Raw genomic sequence first — 22189 nt, 5'->3', positions numbered from 1 at the left:
TATCCCATCTGTGGCACGATTTGGAACCTCTCTGCAAACCTTGGCTGCCTTTCCCACCACCGTTTCTCCCTTTCTCTCTTCAGAAGTGGCGCGGTGCGGTTCCCCGCGGTTGGGAGGCAGCGCCAGCAGGCTGCCAGAGATCCAACCGCGCCTTGCAGCGCACAGAGGGACGCAACAGGGACGGACGGTCCTCCCTGCCATACAGAAGTGAGTTTCTTCAGCCCTCTGTCGCAAAGTGTGGAGGAATGAATTTTGAGTATTCCTTCTGAGCGGGTGCAGTGCTGTAGGGGATGTCAAGTAAGCATCCATTTGGAGTGCAGGAAGGAGCAGTGCAAAGTGAACTATCAATCCGTTTGTGTTTGGGCTGTCAAAGTAGCATCTTTCTGTTTCCTGGGGGACGTGGGCTTACTGCATGATATCTCTGCTGCCGCCTGCTGGTGCCTGTGAAATCAACGTTGTTGATTTTTTACAATGTTTCTGTAGGATGGATCCTGCGCGTCATGGAGTGGTGCTGGGCAAGGGGGAAACGGAAAGCCTCCGCAGGTAAGAAGCTCATGTGAGCTGTGCTATGGGTATGCGCCTCTAAATAGGGCTGCATGAAGGGCAGTGTGTGCGATGGAGGGGAGAGGAAAGGGCACTGCACATCCGTGCTGGGAACCCAACGTTCACCCAAGATCCTAAGATCCCTTACCGTGAGCACTCGAGACATCCTAGCATGATGGCCCATTCTGCAGACCGCAAGGACTGCAAGGACTCTCTTTCAATGTTGTTGCTTCTCTCTTTCCCGATTATCACAGAGAGAGGTGCCGAGCCCAACGGAAGATCTACGCAAAAGCGGTGCAGGAAGTCCTTCTGGAGAGAGCTCATCTCCAGGCTGGAGGGCTTCCTACAACAGCAGGTCCCAGCACAGGGGGAAGACCTTCCCCTGCTGTGTGCCCCCGCTCTGTCTCCAAGTCCTTGGCTGGATGTAAACGCAAGGCTTGGAAGAAGCGAAGCCAACAGCAGCACAGCTGCCTGCTAACAAAAGAGTGAGGGGGCCGAGCGGAGACAGCGTGCCAGCTCCAGCAGCACACCCTGGGCCTGCTGCAGCGCGGAGCTCCAAGCTAAGAGGTGAGAAGGTGCTGTGGGACCCACCCTGGTGAGCTGCTGCCCTTTTCAAGCACACTGAGTTTGCTCAGGGTTCGCTTTGCTTTTTCCTTCTCTGTGGAGGGGACAAGAGTGGAAGGCTACAAAGTCCAAAGGCAGTGAGGTGCCAGAACACGTAACCCCGTCTCCTTCCATTAACTCCATGGTGGTCTTCTGCACATCCCCCTGGAAATGTCATTCACTGGGAAACTTCCTAGTCCCGTTTCCTCTGTTTTTTTGCTGCCTTCTGCCTGTACGGCACCCCTGTTTCTGCAGTTGTGCTGCTGACAAAATGCATTCATTTTATTCTTGCTTTCTAGCGAGAAGACGCCAAGAGAAAGAGAGGAGAGGGGAATCGATGAAGGCTGCCCTCAGAGCTGCCGCTGCACGTGCAGAGGTGAGTCCTTGGTGAAGGCAGACACGGCTCTGGTTGTTCTCAGGGCCTCTGTCTGTCAGACATGAAAGAAAGAGACTGTAAATTCCCGAGGGAAGAGGTGTCCTGTTTCTACCCTCGCTCCGTTTCTTTCCAGGCCTCCGCAGTGAACAGCCTTGTGGAGATGATGCAGAAGCTGCAGCTGAAGGACTGAGAGGAGGAGCGTCAGCAGGCAGCGGCTGCAGTGCGCGGCGTTACAGGGCAGCGCTGCGAGTGCCGCCCAACTCGGCCCTCCAACTTCAGATGGAGTCAATAAATACCAGACACAATGAGAGATTCACACAGAGCGCACGGCCTCATTTGTCCAGCGGCACTCGGAGAGCTGCTGCACCCCTCCTCGTATTTGGTCTCTCAGCGCTCGCTCAGAACTCCCACAGCTCCGTCAGCGAATGCTGCCGTCCAGTGATGCAGCGGAGGCAGCAGTCCTTTGCACTGCCCACAAACAGACTGTCTGCAAAGCACGTGCAGAGAGCTGCGAGGAACAAAGCCTGGCCACGAGCGTGCTAACTTGGAGAGCAACGCTGTGCAGATGGCTGAGTTTCCCAGGGCAGCACTGAGTGTTTTTGGCTTTGATGACGAGTGTATAATGAGCAAAGTTCATCAAAAGGACAGCGTTTTCTCAGAAAGTGACAGGCTGTTGGTCCAGAGCAGCATCTCTGCAGCTTAGGACCGCCAGGCCCGCCATCCCGGCACTGTTCTGCTTACAGACAGCACTCCAGGTTCTCCTGGTGTGGCACACAGAGGGCGTCCCTCTGCCGTGCAGCCCTCCCCAGTGCCTGCCTGCCTGTCACTGTTCCGGCTGGGATGGAGCTGTTTCCTTTGCAGTGCCTGCTATGGCGCTGTGTCCTGGTTCTGTCAGCGCTCCGTGCCGTCCTGCAGGCTGTTGTGCAGAGCGCAGTGCTGCGGAGCTGTGCTTCCCGGCCCTGTGCTCTCCAGCACTCTGGCGGGACTTCCGCCGCTCCCAGAATCTCCCGTTCCCAGGAGCCTCCACTGCCCCCTTGCACGCGCATCTGTGTGTACAGATGTGTGCAGAACCATACACCCACGTGCAAAGACTTCCCCGCACACACACCTGTGCATTCACACACATGTGCAAGCGCATCCTTGCACAGCCCTGTGTGCGCACTCAATTCGTGTGCACGCAAGTGTGTGCAAAACCCAACAGCCTTGTGCAAAGACCTTCATGCACGCATTCGTGTTCATGCATACACACACATGCGTGCACACCATCCTTCTGCACACCCACGTGCATAAGACACAAGCGCAGCTCTAGCCTTGCACACAGCCATCTGCACGCACACACGTGCAAAACTTTCACCCACAGACACCTGCACACGCCCACGTGCAGTGCACACTCATGCTCAGCACCATCTTTGCACACCCCCCGTATGCACACATACCTGCACTCACAGCTCGAGGACAAAATGCTGCTCATGTGGCACAGCCAACACGCAGGCAGTTGGTAATGTCAGGAGGAAAGGTGCCCCGTTACGCTCATTCATTCTCCTGTCTTTAATGCAGGCATTGGGGCACAGCTGGAGCCCCATCCTGAGATGTGGATTGCTGCAAGGTTCCTCATCAGTGGGCTATGGGGGTCCTGGGATGGTGATGGGGGTCCTGTCAGGGACTGTGGGAGTCGGAGAACACAGGAGGGGTCTGAGGCATAAAGGGAGGTCTGAGCCTCCCTCAAATCGGAGGGATCCTTGAAGAACCGTGGGGGACGTGGGGTGCTGCTGGGGACTGTGGGGCTCTGCGAGGTCCCAGGTTGGCGGTGGGGGAGGTGTACCCGGTCAGAGAAAGTACTTGAGGAGCTATGTAGCTCTGTGGGAGGGGTTGTGGGGGATATAGAATGGATATGACAACACAGCCTGCAGGAGCAGAATGCTGTTCAGGAGAAGACAAGATGTGCGCTGCAAGAGGGACGCGGGAGTATGGGGTGCTATGGAGGAGGTGGGGAGCAGTTTGAGGTAAAAAAAAAAGGGGGGAAGGGGACAGCGGTGTAGGAGGGGTTTCATTTCTTCCTGAGAGGGGACTGGGGGTCCATGCAGCCCAAAGGTGGGGCCCTAAGCCGTAACCCCACACGAGCCTTAAGCCAAGATGACCTCATCATGTGTGTGACCCCATGGCTATACGTGACCCACAACCCTGGGTGAACCACACCCCCACATGACCCTGTGACTCCCTGACCCTTCCTGCCCCCATCACGCTGCGACCCGATGCCATGTGGCCCCAGAACTCTGGGATCCCTGCCCCCCTCAACTCGACCATAGAAACACATGTGACCACAAGAACTCCATGTCACCCCATCTGACCCTACATCTCATCTGACCTCATCACAGCAACCCAGAACCCCATCTAACCCAGAACCCCACAAACCCCATAACACTCTGACTCTGCAGGACAGCCATGTGACCCCCAACCCCACACCTCACCCGTGTGGCCAGAGAACCAGCTGTGGTGGGGGAAAAGTCATCGCCTCCTCAGGGTGGTACAGCCCACGGCTGCCCCAAGGAAGCCATGGGCGGGCTGCTGCCGTACGTGGTCAGAGTGGCTCGGTGTGCAGCTGTGTGCTGCTGGAAATCACCCGACCTGTTATGGCTGGGAAGTGGCAGAGAAATCATCAAACATCCTGCAGGGATAGCACAAGGTAGGGTCAGTGTGACAGCTGTGTCGTTGCTCAGCGACAGATGCTGAGCAGAGCACAGCAGGGCCCAGGATGTACTGACCAGGGGGAGGTGGAGAGTGCACACGAGATAAGGCACAGGTGCAGGACGGAGCATGAGACCCAGCACGTACGACAGCTGCAAGAAATCCTGCCTGCCTGTCTGCATAGAAGCACACAATCAGCCCAAAGAGCGCTTGGCCATAGACCTGCTCTGGAAACTGCACAGCGGTGCGTGGCGGAGACTGTGAGCCTGCAGTCCTTAGCCAAGGGAACAGGAGAGCAGTTATTGCCACAGGAGGAGAACTATGGGAGCAGAAGGACTCACTGAGGAGAGTGAAGTACAACCACAGCAACCAGGACACTGCTGCTGGCCACGGGCCGCGGGCAGTGATGGCGCTGCTCTAGATGGCTCTGGGGATGCTATGGTTCATACTCATGGAATCTCTTCCTTAGCCCTCCACTAACCCCTGCACCCCCATCTTACCCCCCAGATGTGGGCTAGATGAGGGTCAGGGGCAGATGTAGAGTGCTATACTACAGCGGCCCCAGAGCCACCCTCCTGACCTAGCCAGTAACAGACCCTCACTGCCCTCAGCCTCATATGGGCTTACGGTGCTCACAGGGTTATGGGTCATGGGGAGCCTTGGGCTCACGCCGAGTTATATGGCGTTTGGGGCTCACGTGGGGTTATGGATCAGGGCTCCACCTTTGGGCCAAAGGGAACCCCAATCCCCTCTGAGGAAGAAATCAACAGTGCACTCCAACACCACCCCACATCCTCCATCCTATCCGCAAACAGCTCCCCACGTGCCCTCATACCCCCTACGTCCCCATGCCACCCCACGTCCCCGGACCCACAGTCCCACCTGTACTCACACCTTCTTCTGCAAAGCACCTGCTCCTGCAGCTGTGGTCCCTAGCCCATATCCTGCCCTGCACCTGCTCCAGCTCGCATTCCTCTCCTGCAGCAGCCACCCTGCCCAGCACCCTATGGCTGTACAAGAGCTTGATGGGGATGGGGCTGAGGAGAGGCCCCAGGTGTGCTATGGGGTTCCTGGGATGATGACAGGGGTGCTGCTGTCAGGGACCGTGGGAATCGATGAGATCCGGGGTTGGGGTCTTGGAGGTGGGAAAGGAGGTCTGAAGGAGGAAATAGAGGAAACACGGGGTTCTGTGGGAGCCCAGATGGGGACATGGGGTGATGCTGGGGACTGTGGGGCTCCATGTGCATATGGGCCAGGTACAGGGGAGGTGTACCGGGTCTGAGGAGCTCCTGAGGGGGCTATGGGGATCTGTGGGAGGCTACAGGGCGTCTCTAGGGGTCTTGCTGGGAAAACTGCGGGGGATATTGGGCTTTGAGAGAATGATGGGTGGGCTGTCATGGGAAAGAAAGAGCAACCTTGGGGAAAGCAAGCGGCAACCAGGAGGATGGAAGGGAATCCTACAGGAATGCAAGGGGAATCCAGGCTGAGGCAAGGGGACAGCTAGGGGAAGAACAGGGGGACGTCCCAGCAACTGACTTCTTCTTTCACAGCCACATCTTCTACTTCCAACTGAGCTGCAAAGCTGCCAGACGAGCTGCAGTACCGCTGCCCGGCTCCTGCCTGGGTCAGAAAGAGCTGCACGTTAACGGGGTGCAATTGACATTCAAACAACTCCACTCCATCACGGCAGTCACACAACCCATCCCCTTCAGTATCTGTTACAGGCAGACGGCCATGCCCTTGCACAGGAACCGTTCCTACGGAGTGAGGAAGTCCGTCACTGCCTTAGGACAACACTAATAGGGGAAGGGCCCCAAACCATTCAGAACATGCTTCAGAACATGCTATCAAACCACCGACTTTGGCAGCTAAACACACCTTCTCCGTCAAGATTAGCAAGACCAATTAATGCCCCACATTCCCCTATATTCCACTCACACCTACCTACTGCTCCATACCTCCTGTAACCCCCACAGCCCCCAAGAGCCACCCCTACAGCCCCCCACGGCCCCACATTACCCTACAGCCCCCTCAGCTCCCACATCCCACCACATCTCCCCCACTGCCCCTACACCCACAGACCACCTCAGCCCCGGGGGGCACCGGAGCAGCGCTGGAGGCTCGGGGGGCCCGGCCCGGATGCGGGCAGCAGCGCTGCGGCGGTGGGGGCCCCGAGTCCTTCAGCCGTCCCAAATCCCCGCATCCAACGGCCGAGCGGGGCGGAGGGGAGCGGAGGGGACGGCGGGGGGATTCGGGCCGCGCTCGGTTCCTCTCCCCGGCATGGAGCCGTTCTCCCGCACACCTCCGGCGCCGCTGTCCTCAGCACCGCTCCCGTCCTGCCGCGCTTCCGTCTCGGTGCTGCCCGCATCCGGGGAGATGCCACCGGGGCGGGACGGAGCTGCCGCTGACCATTGAGGGGCCAGCGAGGTCGAGACGGAGCTGCCGCTGACCAATGAGATGCCGGACGGAACGGGATGGACCTGCCGCTGACCACTCAGAGGCCAGCGAGGGCGGGATGGAAATGCCGCTGACCAATCAGAGGCCGGCAGGGGCCGGCGCCGTGCTGGGAGCGCAGCGGACTCCCGGAAAGCAGCGGCAGCGGCGGGAAGGGGCTCCAAGGAGCAAAGAATGGCGGCGAGGCGCTGCCGGGAGCAGCAGAAGGCAGCGAGGAGAAGCCGTGAAGCTGCAGAGCGGCGGAGTTGTCTTTTTTCTCCTTGCCAGGCTGGAATCTTCCTTCCGCCTTGCTGTGCTGTGGGGAGCAGCTGGAGGCGATTCTCTTGCATGAGCGAGGGGTGCAGCCTGGTTCCACCCGGCCCTGAGCTCACGGAAGGGCTGGCTGCCCGCAGGGAAGGAGCTCTGCTTGAGGTCTGCTCCTGGGTGGCTTTTGTGTGCCCTGTTCCTCAGGAAGGGGTAAGCAGTGCTGGGGTTATTTGCTAGATGGAGTGCGCTTGTGTTTCTTGGCTTCCTGAAAGCTGTGTCTGTCTTTTTCACTGCCGGCTGGAGAGACTCGGGGGAGAAAGCGTTGTGCTTGATGGCACGGTTTCCTTGGGCAAAGGATTTGGCAGCAGAGGTTTGCTGTCAGGAGGCATGAAAGCACTGAAGCCAATGCTGCCGTGCCCTGGGCCCAGAGACATCAGCTCCCAGCACGTCCCTGGCGGTGGATGTGTGCAAGCTCTGTGTCTGCCAGTGGTTGCTCCAAAGGCTTTGTGGTCAGCTGTGCGTGGCTGTTTTGCTCTTGAGGGCGTGGGAACAGAGGGCAACACGCTGATGGGAGTGATGGTGTCCTGCTCAGCAAAGGATGTGCTGGGTGGCAGAAGAGGATTCTTGGCCGAGCGTGGAAAATCTCTCTGCTCCTTCCTGAAGGTGAGTTTTTCCAAGTGAGACGCGCACAGCTGGATTGCAGGGTGCCCTGGAGGAGGTGACCCCCACTTGACATCGGTTGGGTATTTTAAAGCAGCTGAGATTAAGGAGACATGACAAAGTTGTGCAAATGTTCCTGGACGTTCCTAGTTCTTGAATTGCCTAAAGGAACACAAGCAATGCAGAGAAAGAAAGAACGAAAGAAAAAGAACAACAACACCTGTATGTCCTGCACAGAACCCAGCTTTAATAGAGACGAAAATTATTGACGTTCCTTTTTCTTCTTCTCTCAGTGACGGAATTTGCTCTCACCTTCTCTCTCTGCTCTCCTGCTCTCTGCACACGCCTCCCCACTTCTTACATCTTCAGTTCTTCTGTTGAACTCCCATCTTCTTCATTCTCTCTTTTTTTTTTTTTTTTTTTTTTTTTTTACCTTTGGAAACCTTTCTTGATGCCCCCTCCCTCCCTTCTCTCTTCTATCTTTTCTAACCTCTCCTGTCTGCTGTCTTCCTCTCCTCTACTAGATTTTTTTCCCATACTCTTCTCTCCTTTTCTCTGTTATTTCCCCTCCTTATTCACTCCTCATCATTCTGCGTCTAAACTCCTCTGTTGCTCTTCTTATTCTGTCTCCTCAATGCTCTTTGTTCTGCATCTGCACTTCTCTTCTACTACTCTTTCTTCTCTGTATCCTCTCTCCTCTTTCTTCTGCCTCTGCACTCCTCTCTGCTTTGCTTTGTCCCCCGTATTCTCACTTGTCTTTCTTCTGACTGCTCTCCTCTTCTGCTCTTTGTTGTTCCCTGTGTCATCTCTCATCTTCTGCATCTGCACCCTTCTGCTGTTCTTTTTCCCGTATCTTCTCTCCTCCTTCTTCTTACCGCACTCCTCTTCTCTTCTGATCTTTCTTCCTTGTGCCCTCACACCTCTTCTTCATCTACACTCCTCTTCTGCTCTTTGTTCTTCTTCACCTGCTCTGTGGCACTGTTCTTCTTTTCACAGCACTGTCCGCTCTTCTCTACTGCTCTGTTCTTTCTCTGCTCTTCCTCTCTTCTCTCTTGCCTCTTTCCTCTCTTTCCACCTCCTGTACTTTTGCTCTACTTTTCATACTTCTCCTCTTCAGCTCCTCTCCACTTCTGCTGTTCTGTCTTACCTGCACCCACTCATCCCTTCTTCAGCTCTTCTCCCTGCCCGCTTGTTTTTCTTACCTTCATCCTCTGTTTTTCTTCTCCTCCTCTTCTGCTCTTCTTTCTTACCTGTGCCTGTTCTTCTCTGCTTTTGCTCTTGTCCTTCTCAGCGTCTGCCTTACCTTTATTCTCTCTTCTCCTCAAGACGGGAAGTTCTTGGAGTGGGTCCAGAGGAGGGCCACTAAGATGGTCAGAGGGCTGGAGCACCTCTCGTATGAGGAAAGGTGAAGGGAACTGGGATCGTTTAGCTTGGAGAAGAGAAGGCTCCTTAAAGGGAGCATCTAAGCAGGAGGGGGAATGGCTGTTTCCGAGGGTGGGTTGTAATAGGAGATGCAGGAGTGGTCTTCAAGGGAGACAGGGGAGGTTTAAGTTGGATCTGAGAATGAAGTTTTCCCCGAGAGGCTGGTGAGGCACTGGAACAGGTTGCCCAAGGAGGTTGTGGATGCCGCATCCCTGGAGGCATTCAAGGCCAGGCTGGAGTTGGCACGGGGCATTTTGGTCTAGTGGCTGGCAATACTGCACATAGCGGGGCGGGGGGTGGGAGGTGAAACTTGATGGTCACTGTGGTCCTTTTCAACGCACGCCATTGTATGATTCAGTGATTCTGTGATTCTTTATAGGACGCAATCTTCCACTTGAAAAGGGCCTCCCAAGGATCCCTGGTATCCTCTGAGAGCTCTGAGCTGCCGCACCAATTTGAAGCTGACTTCATTTTTGGTCTTCCCCTTCAGCAGAAAAGCTCAGACAGCCGAGCCAAGCGAGACGCTGGATTTCCTTTGGCATCAAGGAAAGCATCGTGAGATGTTCTGATGCCCTCTCACAATTCTTTCTCCCTCCGCCAGCACCAGAGCTGGCGTCCAAAGACGCAATGACACTGCCACAGGCATTGTGGAGATTTCTATGGGATAGGGCCATGGTAAGGCTTTATTGACAGAGGGAGGGACAATGAAGATTGGATGTCAGGGAGAAGGTCTTTCCAGAGACGGTGGTGAGATGCTGGAAGCGGATGCCCAGAGAGCTTGTGGACGCCGCGTCCGTGGCAGTGTTGAAGGCCAGGTTGGATTGGGCACTCGGCAGCCTAGTCTAGGATTAGATATGATGCAGATGGGATTCAAGCATCTGTTTTGCAGCCAGCTCGAGTGGAGCTCTTGGAGCTCATGGGCGCCCCATGCCCGCATCAGCGTGGGTAGTGTGTGCCCTTCCTGCGCGGTGGGGCTTTGCTGTTTGGAGGCTGACGCTGAGGAGACTGTGTTTCTTCGTTTATCGGTGGCAGAAATCCAGCTCTGTCAGCAGAGGACTCCTGCGGCTGGCTGGCCTCAGCCTGAGATGTTGATGCTTCCATCTCCTCAGGTTCTTTCTGCCTGCTCTTCTTAGCCCTGCGCCTCAGAAGTCTGACTGAGTCGCATGCCAGAAGTGGAAGCCGGGATGGAGTGCCTTGCGATGCCTGCGACGGGCTGGACTGAGCCCTTGAGGAAGGTCTGGAATCGTTGCTGAAAGATTCGTTGGCTTTGGGCAACTTCAGCACCGCAGCCACACGATGGGCTTTTTCCGCTTCCCGTTCTTCCTCACGGAAGCTCACGTGTTTGGTTCCCGGGGCTCGGCCCAGGTCTTCTTGGCTGTCTGTTTCTGCCTGGCCCTGCAGCTGGCAGGTCAGCGGCTGCTTTTGGTCTTCAGGCACTCCAGGGATGGCTGGCAGCAGACTGAAAGGACAGAGCAGGAGGGGTCCGCCTGAGTGGGTGATGGCTTTGGGGCCGCGTCCTGCAAGCCGGAGCCAGGACCCTTGGCTGCAACGCAGCCTTCCCCACAGACAGCTCAGCGGCTGCCCCGTGGCTCTCCCCCGTGGGATCCAGAGAGGGGCCAGCCCTGTGAGCTGGGGGGCTCCTGGCGTCCCCATCCCAGCACTGTTGGGCAGCCAGAAACAGGGACCCTTTGGGGCTAGGGAATGGGCTCTCGTTGGCTCAGTCAATCACCCCCATGCACATGCCAAGCCAGAGCCTCCAGCCTCACCTGGACGTAGAGCTCTCCTTGCGCAGTAAGCTCCTTATCCTTCGGAGTTTTCCTCCATCTAGACTGTCCGAGCTCAAGCGTTTGATGAAGGTTGGCTTGCCAGCAAATCTCACTGGGATTGGGAAGGCAGAGGAGACTTACCGTCAACCCTTTGGCTCACTCACCAGGGGCGCTCAGGCCTGTTCCCAGAACATGCGAGAGGGCCGCTCTGCTCCCCCCACTGCTGACATCTGTGCCGCCCGCGGACCCTCCCTGAAACCATCTCTGGCCCCACTTCTCCTCTCTGCCATCTTGGGACTCTCTTTGGGAGTGCATTAGTGACGGTGGCTTTGGGAAAGCGGAGCTGGGTGGTGACGATGAGCTGACAGGGTGACTTTTGGGGACCATATCCTTTTGTTGGGGGAGGGCGGGGCCTAAGGTGCCGAGGTGCTCCTGCCATAGCCAGGGATGGGGGCACGTCACAGCCAGCGCCTTGGTTTTGGAGAGGCCAACAATTCCTCGTGGGAAGAGGCCGTGCTGAGCTGGCGTGAAGCTTTGACGTAAGTCAGAGCCCTTGGCTGATGTTCAGCAAGGGATTTCCCATCTCAAGTTGGTGGCTTGTGCCCTGGAAAGGCGCTGGATGCTGCTTTACCTTTCTTGCCCTGGGCGAGAGGTGGCAAAGCCTCCTCTTCCTTTGGTTTCCCCTCCGCAGGGATGCCTCCTGAGGACCTGCGGGATATCCCAGGTGGTGGTTTGGGACAAACTCCATTTGAAACCTGTACGCGAGGAGACGACAGTGAGCGGTGGGACGCAGCGCTCCACCAATCCTTGTTGCTCTCTCTGATTGCCTGCTGACAGGCCCATTTTCATGCTGCATGATGGCCACTGCTTTCTAAAGGCTTCAGCAGGGCCAGGCTGAGAGCAACCTGATGTGGCGGTAGGTGTCCCTGTTCCCTGCAGGGGAGTGGGACTAGGTGCCCTTTCCGGGTTCCTTCCAGCTCAAATGATGCGATGATTCTATGCCATATCCTCGTGGGCAGGGCAGGGACACCCATGGTCACAAGGAACAAATGCTACGGCATGAGAGCTGAGCAGCTGCAGCAAGCAGCAGCTACAGCCCCCAACATACTCACTTGGGAAAGACGACGAGGCAGCCAGAGAGTGCCAGGGAGGCCACCGGTGCCGCTCGGGACACCACCATGTCCAGCAGCCAGGGGGCCTGCAGGGGAGGAACAGGGAGGATGTGGGATGTCCTTGTGACGGCTGAGGCACTGGGCGCACAAGGAGCCCAAGGCAGGGAGGGCTGACGGCACCGCAGCACTTGCACGGCGCGAGCAGCTGGCCAGGTGCTGGTGGTAGAAAGCTACAGCTCACCTTGAGAAGAGCTTTCCTGAACTTCTCTTTCCCTGACAGCTTCTCAAGGAAGTCGTAATAGAATTTCATGTGGAAGGTCAGTCCATCGATGTGGAGCACTCCAATGTCCTTGAAGACAACGGCAACGTTCTCCCCATTCTTCAGGCAGCCAGAGAGCAGGGACACGGTGCTTTGGATGCAAGCCTGCGCTGTCTGCCAGGTCACAGAGGCAGCTGCGGCCACCTCGCTGCTCTTGAGCGGCTCCAGCTTCCTATGGGCTGAAAAATGGGAGGGACGGAGTTGATGATACGGTTGGTTTTCCGCAGTGCTTCCCTGGAACTGCTTCTTGTGGCCATCAGCCAGAACGGCCCCATGTTTGGCTGGGCTCCTCCGAGGGGGAGGTTTGCTTTGGAGAATGGAGGCGGTGGCCCTGTTGGCCCTGTGCGTGAAGCCAGCAAAGCTTTAATCCTCCCTCCTACCTGGCAGGGACTCCCTGCGGGGCTTGAGGTGGTGCACGGCTATGAGGTTTCCAGACAAGTGAAAGACGGGCCACCGCAGAGTCACGGTCCCGTCCTCAGTCCTGATGTCTCTGGAGATGGTGTCAAAGGATCCGAAGGTGGGAATCCAGACCCCCTACAAGTGGTAGAGAAAGGAAGGGCGGCAGGGTTATGGGCCGGCTGGCTGGAGGAAGAGCCCATGTAGCGGTCCAAGGCAGGGACGGAGCTCAGGAGCCCTCTCCCGCTGTTCAGAGGCACGAGCCAGGGCATCAGGAATGGCTTTGGGAAGGGGCTGCACAGTCCTCTCCTTCCCCTCACCCTCCCAAATGCAGCACAGCAGTCAGGGCAGAAGCAGCCTGATGGGATCCAGAGGCTTCCCGCGAGCGGGATCAGCCCTGAGACAGGACAGCGCCCAGCACAAGTGATCCTGCGGGATTTGCAGGAAGCCCATGGCATGCCCAGTAGAGACACGTGGGGTGATTTCCTGCTTTCTGTGGAGGGGAGGAGTGGGAGGAAGTCTTGGCTGAGGAGGACAGGGAGAGGAGGAACCCGGCAGCCAACCCACCTTCTGCACCAGGAGGTGCTCTTGTACGTAGGCGGCCACCGCATCCCAGACGGCAACTCGCTCTGGAGGGCAAAGGAAAAGCAGGTCACACTCTGCACCTGCCGCTTCCCGGCAGCCCTCCCGCTGCCAGGCGGGAGTGAGGTGGCAGATGGAAAGTGTCGTCTGCGTGCCAGGATTGGCTGCAGCAGCGCTCCTGTGGTGGCTGTGGAGCCGTGTACCTTCGGTGTCGGTGCAGGTGGGTATGGAGGCACGCCTCGCTGCGGGGCCATCCTCGCAGAAGCTCATCCTGTTCCGCCTCGTGCCAGCGGGTTGCTCCTTGTTGGCGCCAGCCATGCCGGAGCTCATCCCTTCAGGTGCGTCTGCTCTCTACCAGATGCTCCTTCAGGATGCAGGACCCACCAGCGTGCACCGCCTTCATACCCCTCCCGGGTGGCCGTGTCACAAACGTCGCCACGGCGACGCGGTGACAGCGTGGCCAGTGCTGGCCGCCGCCCATGATGACGCTGGCACCAGCAGCCTGCTGCCCACCCCGGGTGGCAGTGCTGGCACCTCTCTGTTTCCTCTCTCTTCTCTTCTTTGCTCTCCATGTTATGTGACTCGTTTTTCTTTAGTAGCCGTTGCCTGAATTGATCTTCAAGTTGTTGACACAGAAACAACTCCTGTTCCAAAGGACTCTACGCGTAACGTTGAAGACCTGTTGCCAGAAGGTTTCTTTCCTTTGCCTGGCAGTTTTTTCCTTGATTCTTTGTTGGAACGCTCACTGAATTACCCGGCATTGATCCTCGACGTCATTGTGGTGACTGCGTCGCACCCGCAACCCTAGCGGGCAGGGAGTGCTGTGTTTGGGGGATCTGCACCTGCACTCCCCTTCTGCTGTCCTTTCTTCCCTGTAGCCTCGCTTGCTTTTGCATTGCACTTCTCTTAGGCTTTGGTTCTTCCCTGTATTCTCCTTGCTTTTCCGTCTGCATTCTCACTCTTTTCCTGTTTTTTCTCTGCTTCCTGTCTGCATCTCACTCACTATCTGTTTTTCTCTCACACTTCTGCTCTCTTCTGCTGTTCTATCTCTGTGTATCCTCCTCCTGCTCTTTCATCACTATCCGGCTCTCAGCGTTTTTTCCCCTGCTTCCTCTCCGTACTTCGTCTGCCCTGCTTTTCTTCCCTGTAACGTGACATCTCTTTTCTTCTGCATCGGCTCTCCTCCTCCTCTTCTTCCCTGTATTCTCCCTGCTCATTCTCGGGCAGCTGTGCTCCTCTTCTGCTGTTCTTTGCTCCTTGTATCCTCACTCTCTGCTGGTTTCCTTGCATCTCACCACTGCTCTTTCACCTGCATCTGCTTTCTCTTCTGCTGTATGTTTCCCTGCTTCCTCACTCCTCTTTCTCTGCATTGGCTCTACTTGCTCTTCTTTCTTCCCTCACTCTTTTCCATCTGCCCACCTCTTAGGCTCTCCCTCTCTTTCTATCCTCCTGCCTTTCCTGCTTTCTCACTCTTCTCCTGGTTCTTTATTCCCCTGCATCATCCTCACTCTTTTCCTCTGCATCAGCACTGCTCTTCTGTTGGATTTTGTTTCCTGTTGCCAGACTTGTCTTTATTCTGCATCTGCACTCCTCTTCTGCTCTTTTTCTCTGTATCCTCACTCCTCTTTCTGCTGCCTCTGCTCTCCTCTCTCTCTTTGCTTTTTTTTTGGTCCCTGTATTCTCACTTGTCTTTCTTCTGACTGCTCTTGAGAGAGAGAGCAGGACCCTGCAGTTCGAGAGAGAAGGGCCTCACAGCAAGAAAGGGGAAAGCAGCTTCAAAAGTAGAAACAAGGGGCAAATAGAATAGTTTAGGTAGAGAGTGTTAGAAACAAGGGGTTCCAAGCACTTGCACAGACACTGGGTCTGGAATAGCAAGGAGGATGAAGGCCATGAGATGAAGCTGGAGAGCAGCTCAAAACATTTGGCAGGGAGGTGATTAGATGTCTACAGGGCAAGTTGAAACTGGTTTGGGGGATGCCCCCCTTCAGGGTCAGAGTTTGCAGCGAGGAAGACTACGGCCTTTGTGAGGAAGACTGCAAGCCTCATCATCACGACCTACTACGCCCGCGCAAGGGGGGGAGAGACTGCATGCTAAGGGCTCTCGGGAATGTAATGAAGATGTATCTGAATTCCTGTCAACTACTGATTATGTATTAGTTTGACCTGAAGGGAAGATATCCCTGCAACGTGCTGAACTGCTGTGTAGAATGAGCTCTGTTTTAATCTCGTTCCTCTACGATGCTCAGCTTTCCTAGCTTCTCCCCTGCCTAAGCACACACTTCTGTCCCTTGGCATTAACCATCACGCACAGCGGGGATCAAATCTGAGCTCTGTCTCCTCCTGCTTCTTTCCAGAAGGATGAGACAAACAGCAGAAAACAACCAGCCTCCACAGCTAACTCGTTTGGGGTTGCTCCGGACGTTTTGGATGTTCCCTTCCATGGCCCAGGCCAGCTCGCTGAGCTGCTCTCCTTTGTGCAGGGAAGACCGGTGCAGGTGCAATGCGCTGGCAAATCCACCTGCAGAAAACACTGCCATTCCCTTTAGAAACAAAGAAACCACTCTGCCCTTGCTCCTGAGCCTGGTCCCTGCCTCCACCTGCAGGGCTTGGCTATCCTGCTCTGTTCGTGGGCCACTAAATGAAATCCAGACAACAGAACAAAAAGAGGCAGAGGACTGGCACTAATACTTCCCCGTTGGCGGGAATCTCAACAGAAAGTGCTGTGCTAAAGGTGTGAGGTTCAGGGAACACCCCTATCAAGGCAAAAGACGTAGTATGGAAGGTTTGGTTAGTCTTCTGACTAGAAGAAGAGAAAGGACTATTACCTCCTATTTTATTTTTCTTTCAGTCTCTCTCGTCATGTAAATCTGAGGATGACCAAAGCCTGTTGCCCCAAGCATTGCTGAACCCATCAAAATGGTTGCTCAGAGGTATTGCACCGGCACATCGCACAGAAGAACTGTGTAACCTAAGTAGCAAGGGGAGAAGAAAGGGGAGCGGCTAACATTCATTACCTCCCCTAAACTGATAGTCGTTGGCTTCTTGTCCCATCCAAATCCTGGCAAGCAGGATAACAAAGATTTAGTGATGTTTACAACTGTGGTAGGGATTGCTGGATACAACCAGCCACCCAAGGCTGAGCACGCTCTCCGATCCCTTTCGCAATTCTAGAAATACCCAGAAGAGCTCCGTGTTCTCTTGCTTTCATTTCCTTACACGAACCATTTTCAAATGCACGTTGTCATAGGCTGACACAAGATCTAGGGCCTAAAGCCACAGCCACAGAGGTGGACACTGGCCCCAGGGCCTGAATCCATATCTACAGCCAGACAGGCCGGCACCAGCCTGTGGCTAAAAACAAGACAGAGAAACCGGCACCGGCCTCGGGGCCTGGAACTACAGCCACAGCTGGAGAGGCCACTACCAGCTTTGGGCCTAAAGCCACAGCCACAGCCAGACAAACCAGCACGGACCCTGGGGCCTGAAGCCACAGGCACAGCCTGAGAGACCGGCACCAGCTCTGGGGTCTAAAGCCACAAAAAAAGAGGCCAGCACTGAGCCCAGGCCCTAAAGCCACAGCCTGAGAGGCTGACGCCGGCCATGGGGCTTAAAGCCAAAGCCACAGCCAGGCAGGCCAAAAAAGGCCCTGGGGACTAAAGGCACAGCTTGAAAGGCTTGAAACAGTGCAGGGGCTTAAAGCCACAGCCAAACTTAGAGAGGCCGGCACCTGAAGCCCCAACCAGCAAGGCCAGCACCGGCCCAAGGGCCTGAAGTCACAGCCAGAGAGGCCTACACGGCCCCAGGGCCTAAAGCCCCAGACCCAGTCTGAGAAACCAGCACCAGCCCCAAGGCCTGAGGCCACAGCCACAGCCACACAGGCTGCCAGCGACCACAGGGCCTAAAGCCACAGCCCAAAAGGCCAGCACTGGCCCCGGGGCCTAAAGCCACAGCCAGAGAGGCTGGAACCAGGCCAAGGGCCTAAAGCCACAGCCACGGCACAAGAGGCCAGCACCAGCTTTGAATATAAATCCACAGCCCAAGAGGCCTATACCGGCCCGAGGCCTGAAGGTACAGCCACAGCCTGAGAGGCCTACATCGGCCCCCGAACCTAACGCCACAGCCAGACAGGCCTGCACCAGCCCCGGGACATCAGGCGTGCGTTGCTATTGGTTTCCAGTGATTCCTCTGGGACTCCATTGACCACTGTGAAGCCGTATTGGTCTTTTCTGTTTTTTATTGGGCTGCACAAGAGTCGTCTTCACTTCTCCATTCCTGTTCTTCAGATAACCCCATTGGGTGACCCTAAGATGTGGAGCTGGGAGGCGTCCATTTCCTTCGCTTATGATGAAAGCACCGAGGCGATGCGGGCACTCGCTGAGGTCACAACCACTGCTGGGGTGGGAGCGTTTGTGCCACAGCTGGTGAGCAGAGCTGGTGCTCTGGTGAGCGTGCTGCACGCAGAGACTGAGCTCTGGGCCTTCTGTGGAACAGATCACCCTGTGAGAGCCCGACGGAAGCATCGCGTGTGCACTCGTCGGTACTTTCTGCAGGATTCCTGTCCCAAAGGAGATTCCGGGATCGAGGCGGTCTTAGGAAGAGGGAAGCCAGCTCTTTCCAAGGGCTGGGGAAGTTCCTGCAGAGAGAGCCTCTGGAACTTCAGCTTCCTCTGAGCCTTCAGCAGCCATGTCTCAGCAAGGAGACGACCGCGGTTCCAATTGCTGCCGTGTGAGTGGCAAGGTATGGCTGGGCTTCTTCTGCTTGGTGCTTCCGTTTCCTTGTTTTCAAGGGGAAGGACGGAGCAAGGGGAGCCCTGCTGGTCCTTGGTGACCTCAGTAACCGGTTGGATTCAGCGCTCACTGCTGACAGCCTGGGCTAACAACGTGGACGTGGCTCAGGCTGTCTTTTCCCATAGTGATAATCAGTGTCTCAGCACTCTGATATCCCATGTGTGGCACGATCTGGAACCTCTCTGCAAACCTTGGCTGCCCGTTCCCACCACCGTTTCTCCCTTTCTCTCTTCAGAAGTGGCGCGGTGCGGTTCCCCGCGGTTGGGAGCAGCAGCCAGCAGGCTGCCAGAGATCCAACCGCGCCTTGCAGCGCACAGAGGGACGCAACAGGGACGGACGGTCCTTCCTGCCATACAGAAGTGAGTTTCTTCAGCCCTCTGTCGCAAAGTGTGGAGGAATGAATTTTGAGTATTCCTTCTGAGCGGGTGCAGTGCTGTAGGGGATGTCAAGTAAGCATCCATTTGGAGTGCAGGAAGGAGCAGTGCAAAGTGAACTATCAATCCGTTTGTGTTTGGGCTGTCAAAGAAGCATCTTTCTGTTTCCTGGGGGGACGTGGGCTTACTGCATGATATTTCTGCTGCTGCCTGCTGGTGCCTGTGAAATCAACGTTGTGGATTTTTTACAATGTTTCTGTAGGGATGGATCCTGCGCGTCCATGGAGTGGTGCTGGGCAAGGGGGAAACGGAAAGCCTCCGCAGGTAAGAAGCTCATGTGAGCTGTGCTATGGGTATGCGCCTCTAAATAGGGCTGCATGAAGGGCAGTGTGTGCGATGGAGGGGAGAGGAAAGGGCACTGCACATCCGTGCTGGGAACCCAACGTTCACCAAGATCCTAAGATCCCTTACCGTGAGCACTCGAGACATCCTAGCACGATGGCCCATTCTGCAGAGTGCAAGGACTGCAAGGACTCTCTTTCAATCTTGTTGCTTCTCCTTTCCCGATTATCACAGAGAGAGGTGCCGAGCCCAACGGAAAGATCTACGCAAAAGCAGTGCAGGAAGTCCTTCTGGAGAGAGCTCATCTCCAGGCTGGAGGGCTTCCTACAACAGCAGGTCCCAGCACAGGGGGAAGACCTTCCCCTGCCGTGTGCCCCCGCTCTGTCTCCAAGTCCTTGGCTGGATGTAAACGCAAAGGCTTGGAAGAAGCGAAGCCAACAGCAGCGCAGCTGCCTGCTAACAAAAGAGTGAGGGGGCCGAGCGGAGACAGCGTGCCAGCTCCAGCAGCACACCCTGGGCCTGCTGCAGCGCGGAGCTCCAAGCTAAGAGGTGAGAAGGTGCTGTGGGACCCACCCTGGTGAGCTGCTGCCCTTTTCAAGCACACTGAGTTTGCTCAGGGTTGCTTTGCTTTTTCCTTCTCTGTGGAGGGGACAAGAGTGGAAGGCTACAAAGTCCAAAGGCAGTGAGGTGCCAGAACACGTAACCCCCTCCTTCCATTAACTCCATGGTGGTCTTCTGCACATCCCCCTGGAAATGTCATTCACTGGGAGGCTTCCTAGTCCCGTTTCCTCTGTCTTTTTGCTGCCTTCTGCCTGTACGGCACCCCTGTTTCTGCAGTTGCGCTGCTGACAAAACGTATTCACGTTTATTCTTGCTTTCTAGCGAGAAGACGCCAAGAGAAAGAGAGGAGAGGGGAATCGATGAAGGCTGCCCTCAGAGCTGCCGCTGCACGTGCAGAGGTGAGTCCTTGGTGAAGGCAGACACGGCTCTGGTTGTTCTCAGGGCCTCTGTCTGTCAGACATGAAAGAAAGAGACTGTAAATCCCGAGGGAAGAGCAGTCCTGTTTCTACCCTCGCTCCGTTTCTTTCCAGGCCTCCGCAGTGAACAGCCTTGTGGAGATGATGCAGAAGCTGCAGCTGAAGGACTGAGAGGAGGAGCGTCAGCAGGCAGCGGCTGCAGTGCGCGGCGTTACAGGGCAGCGCTGCGAGTGCCGCCCAACTCGGCCCTCCAACTTCAGATGGAGTCAATAAAAACCAGTCACAATGAGAGATTCACACAGAGCGCACGGCCTCATTTGTCCAGCGGCACTCGGAGAGCTGCTGCACCACCTCCTCGTTATTGGTCTCGCGGCGCTCGCTCAGAACTCCCACAGCTCCGTCAGCGAATGCTGCCATCCAGTGATGCAGCGGAGGCAGCAGTCCTTTGCACTGCCCACAAACAGACTGTCTGCAAAGCACGTGCAGAGAGCTGCGAGGAACAAAGCCTGGCCACGAGCATGCTAACTTGGAAAGCAACGCTGTGCAGACAGCTGAGTTTCCCAGGGCAGCACTGAGTGTTTGGGCTTTGATGACGAGTGTATAATGAGCAAAGTTCACCAAAAGGATGGCGTTTTCTCAAAAAGTGACAGGCTGTTAGTCCAGAGCAGCATCTCTGCAGCTTAGGACCGCCAGGCCGCCATCCCGGCACTGTTCTGCTTACAGACAGCGCTCCAGGTTCTCCTGGTGTGGCACACAGAGGGCGTCCCTCTGCCGTGCAGCCCTCCCCAGTGCCTGCCTGCCTGTCACTGTTCCAGCTGGGATGGAGCTGTTTCCTTTGCAGTGCCTGCTATGGCGCTGTGTCCTGGTTCTGTCAGCCTCCGTGCCGTCCTGCAGGCTGTTGTGCAGAGCGCAGTGCTGCGAGCTGTGCTTCCCCGCCCTGTGCTCTCCAGCACTCTGGCAGGAGTTGCGCCGCCCCCAGAAATCTCCTGTTCCCAGGAGCCTCCGCTGCTCCCTTGCACGCGCATCTGTGTGCACAGAAGTGTGCAGAACCATACACCCACGTGCAAAGACTTCCCCGCACACACCCTGTGCATTCACACACGTGCAAGCGCATCCTTGCACAGCCCTGTGTGCGCACTCCATTCGTGTGCACGCAAGTGTGTGCAAAACCCAAAAGCCTTGTGCAAAGACCTTGATGCACGCATTCGTGTTCATGCATACACACACACATGCGTGCACACCATCCTTCTGCACACCCACGTGCACAAAGACACGAGCGCAGCTCCAGCCTTGCACACAGCCATCTGCACGCACACACGTGCAAAACTTTCACCCGCAGACGCCATGCACACGCCCACGTGCAGTGCACACTCTGATGCTCAGCACCATCTCTGCACACCCCCCGTATGCACACATACCTGCACTCACAGCTCGAGGACAAAATGCCGCACTCGTGGCACAGCCAACACGCAGGCAGTGGGTAATGTCAGGAGGAAAGGTGCCCCGTTACGCTCATTCATTCTCCTGTCTTTAATGAAGGCATTGGGGCACAGCTGGAGCCCCATCCTGAGATGTGGATTGCTGCGAGGTTCCTCATCAGTGGGCTATGGGGGTCCTGGGATGGTGATGGGGGTCCTGTCAGGGACTGTGGGAGTCGGAGAACACAGGAGGGGTCTGAGGCATAAAGGGAGGTCTGAGCCTCCCTCAAATCGGAGGGATCCTTGAAGAACCGTGGGGGACGTGGGGTGATGCTGGGGACTGTGGGGCTCTGCGAGGTCCCAGGTTGGAGGAGGGGGAGGTGTACCGGTCAGAGAAAGTACTTGAGGAGCTATGTGGGGAGGTTGTGGGGGATATAGAATGGATATGACAACACAGCCTGCAGGAGCAGAATGCTGTTCAGGAGAAGACAAGATGTGGGCTGCAAGAGGGACGCAGGAGTATGGGGTGCTATGGGAGGATGTGGGGAGCAGTTTGAGGTAAAAAAAAAAAGGGGGGGAAGGGGCAGCGGTGTAGGAGGGGTTTCATTTCTTCCTGAGAGGGGACTGGGGGTCCATGCAGCCCAAAGGTGGGGCCCTGAGCCGTAACCCCACATGAGCCTTAAGCCAAGATGATCTCTCACCCTGTATGTGCGTGACCCCATGGCTATACGTGACCCACAGCCCTGGGTGAACCACACCCCCACAAGACCCTGTGACTCCCTGACCCTTCCTTCCCCAACACGCTGCGACCCGATGCCATGTGGCCCCAGAACTCTGGGATCCCTGCCCCCCCTCATCCCAACAAACCCAACTCAACCAACCAACGGGAGCAGAAGGAACTCACTGAGGAGAGTGAAGTAACGCCACAGCAATCAGGAAGGAGCTTTGCTGCTGCACGAAGAGCTGTGCCTGATGGAAAATCAGGGATGAGAGCGTTTCTTGCACACCCTGCACGCCCGTGGGGGATGTGCTAGGACGTGGGAAGCCTTATGGGGTGGTGGGGCAGTTAAAGGACACCTATGGGAGGGCGACAGGAGCACTTTGGGGCAGCTATGAAGCAGAGCAAC

General features: G+C 56.3%; 2 protein-coding genes and 1 long non-coding RNA gene across 7 annotated transcripts; 2 read left to right on the top strand and 1 right to left on the bottom strand.

The window, feature by feature from the left end:
- The first annotated feature begins 7092 nt into the window (after window positions 1-7092).
- Window positions 7093-13303, top strand: LOC121108797. 2 transcript variants are annotated; one of them, XR_005843447.1, is made up of 6 exons: window positions 7093-7570; window positions 9369-11294; window positions 11447-11671; window positions 12148-12703; window positions 12917-13060; window positions 13162-13303. It is a non-coding gene; the product is annotated as an uncharacterized LOC121108797 (long non-coding RNA). The 2 variants fall into 2 exon arrangements; XR_005843448.1 differs by lacking the exon at window positions 11447-11671.
- LOC121108796 (coiled-coil domain-containing protein 81-like) lies at window positions 9635-13537 on the bottom strand. Of its 4 annotated transcripts, none has more exons than XM_040656937.2 (6): window positions 13368-13537; window positions 13150-13211; window positions 12567-12720; window positions 11868-12365; window positions 10756-10867; window positions 9635-10448 (listed from the first exon to the last, which is right to left on the bottom strand). In XM_040656937.2, the coding sequence occupies exons 1-6, from the start codon at window positions 13492-13494 to the stop codon at window positions 9926-9928; spliced, it is 1476 nt and encodes a 491-aa protein (XP_040512871.1). In that variant the 5' UTR covers window positions 13495-13537; the 3' UTR covers window positions 9635-9925. The 4 variants fall into 4 exon arrangements, with proteins under 4 accessions (XP_040512871.1, XP_040512870.1, XP_040512873.1 ...); XM_040656939.2 differs by having other exon boundaries at window positions 10307-10448; window positions 11868-11953; window positions 12109-12365; window positions 13150-13537; XM_040656936.2 differs by having other exon boundaries at window positions 13150-13537.
- A 2290-nt stretch (window positions 13538-15827) lies between these two features.
- Window positions 15828-20094, top strand: LOC112531453. Its single transcript, XM_040656941.1, has 7 exons — window positions 15828-16094; window positions 17448-17901; window positions 18187-18310; window positions 18588-18649; window positions 18902-19216; window positions 19550-19626; window positions 19759-20094. The coding sequence occupies exons 4-7, from the start codon at window positions 18607-18609 to the stop codon at window positions 19813-19815; spliced, it is 492 nt and encodes a 163-aa protein (XP_040512875.1). The 5' UTR covers window positions 15828-16094; window positions 17448-17901; window positions 18187-18310; window positions 18588-18606; the 3' UTR covers window positions 19816-20094.
- Window positions 20095-22189: the final 2095 nt, after the last annotated feature.

The sequence above is a fragment of the Gallus gallus genome (genome assembly GCF_016699485.2).
Source record: "Gallus gallus isolate bGalGal1 chromosome 37 unlocalized genomic scaffold, bGalGal1.mat.broiler.GRCg7b 37_unloc5, whole genome shotgun sequence".
Lineage (NCBI taxonomy): Eukaryota > Metazoa > Chordata > Aves > Galliformes > Phasianidae > Gallus > Gallus gallus.
The sequence above is the reverse complement of the archived record's forward strand: the minus strand, read 5'-3'. Positions and strand labels throughout refer to the sequence as shown.

Coding starts and splice junctions, on each gene's coding strand:
- LOC112531453 (XM_040656941.1), top strand. CDS start 18,607: ATGGAGTGGTGCTGGGCAAGGGGGAAACGGAAAGCCTCCGCAG. Junction 19,217..19,549: donor GCGGAGCTCCAAGCTAAGAG/GTGAGAAGGTGC, acceptor CTTGCTTTCTAG/CGAGAAGACGCCAAGAGAAA. Junction 19,627..19,758: donor CTGCCGCTGCACGTGCAGAG/GTGAGTCCTTGG, acceptor GTTTCTTTCCAG/GCCTCCGCAGTGAACAGCCT.
- LOC121108796 (XM_040656936.2), bottom strand. CDS start 13,494: ATGAGCTCCGGCATGGCTGGCGCCAACAAGGAGCAACCCGCTGGCACG. Junction 12,721..13,149: donor AGCACCTCCTGGTGCAGAAG/GTGGGTTGGCTG, acceptor TACCACTTGTAG/GGGGTCTGGATTCCCACCTT. Junction 12,366..12,566: donor CCGCAGGGAGTCCCTGCCAG/GTAGGAGGGAGG, acceptor CCCATTTTTCAG/CCCATAGGAAGCTGGAGCCG.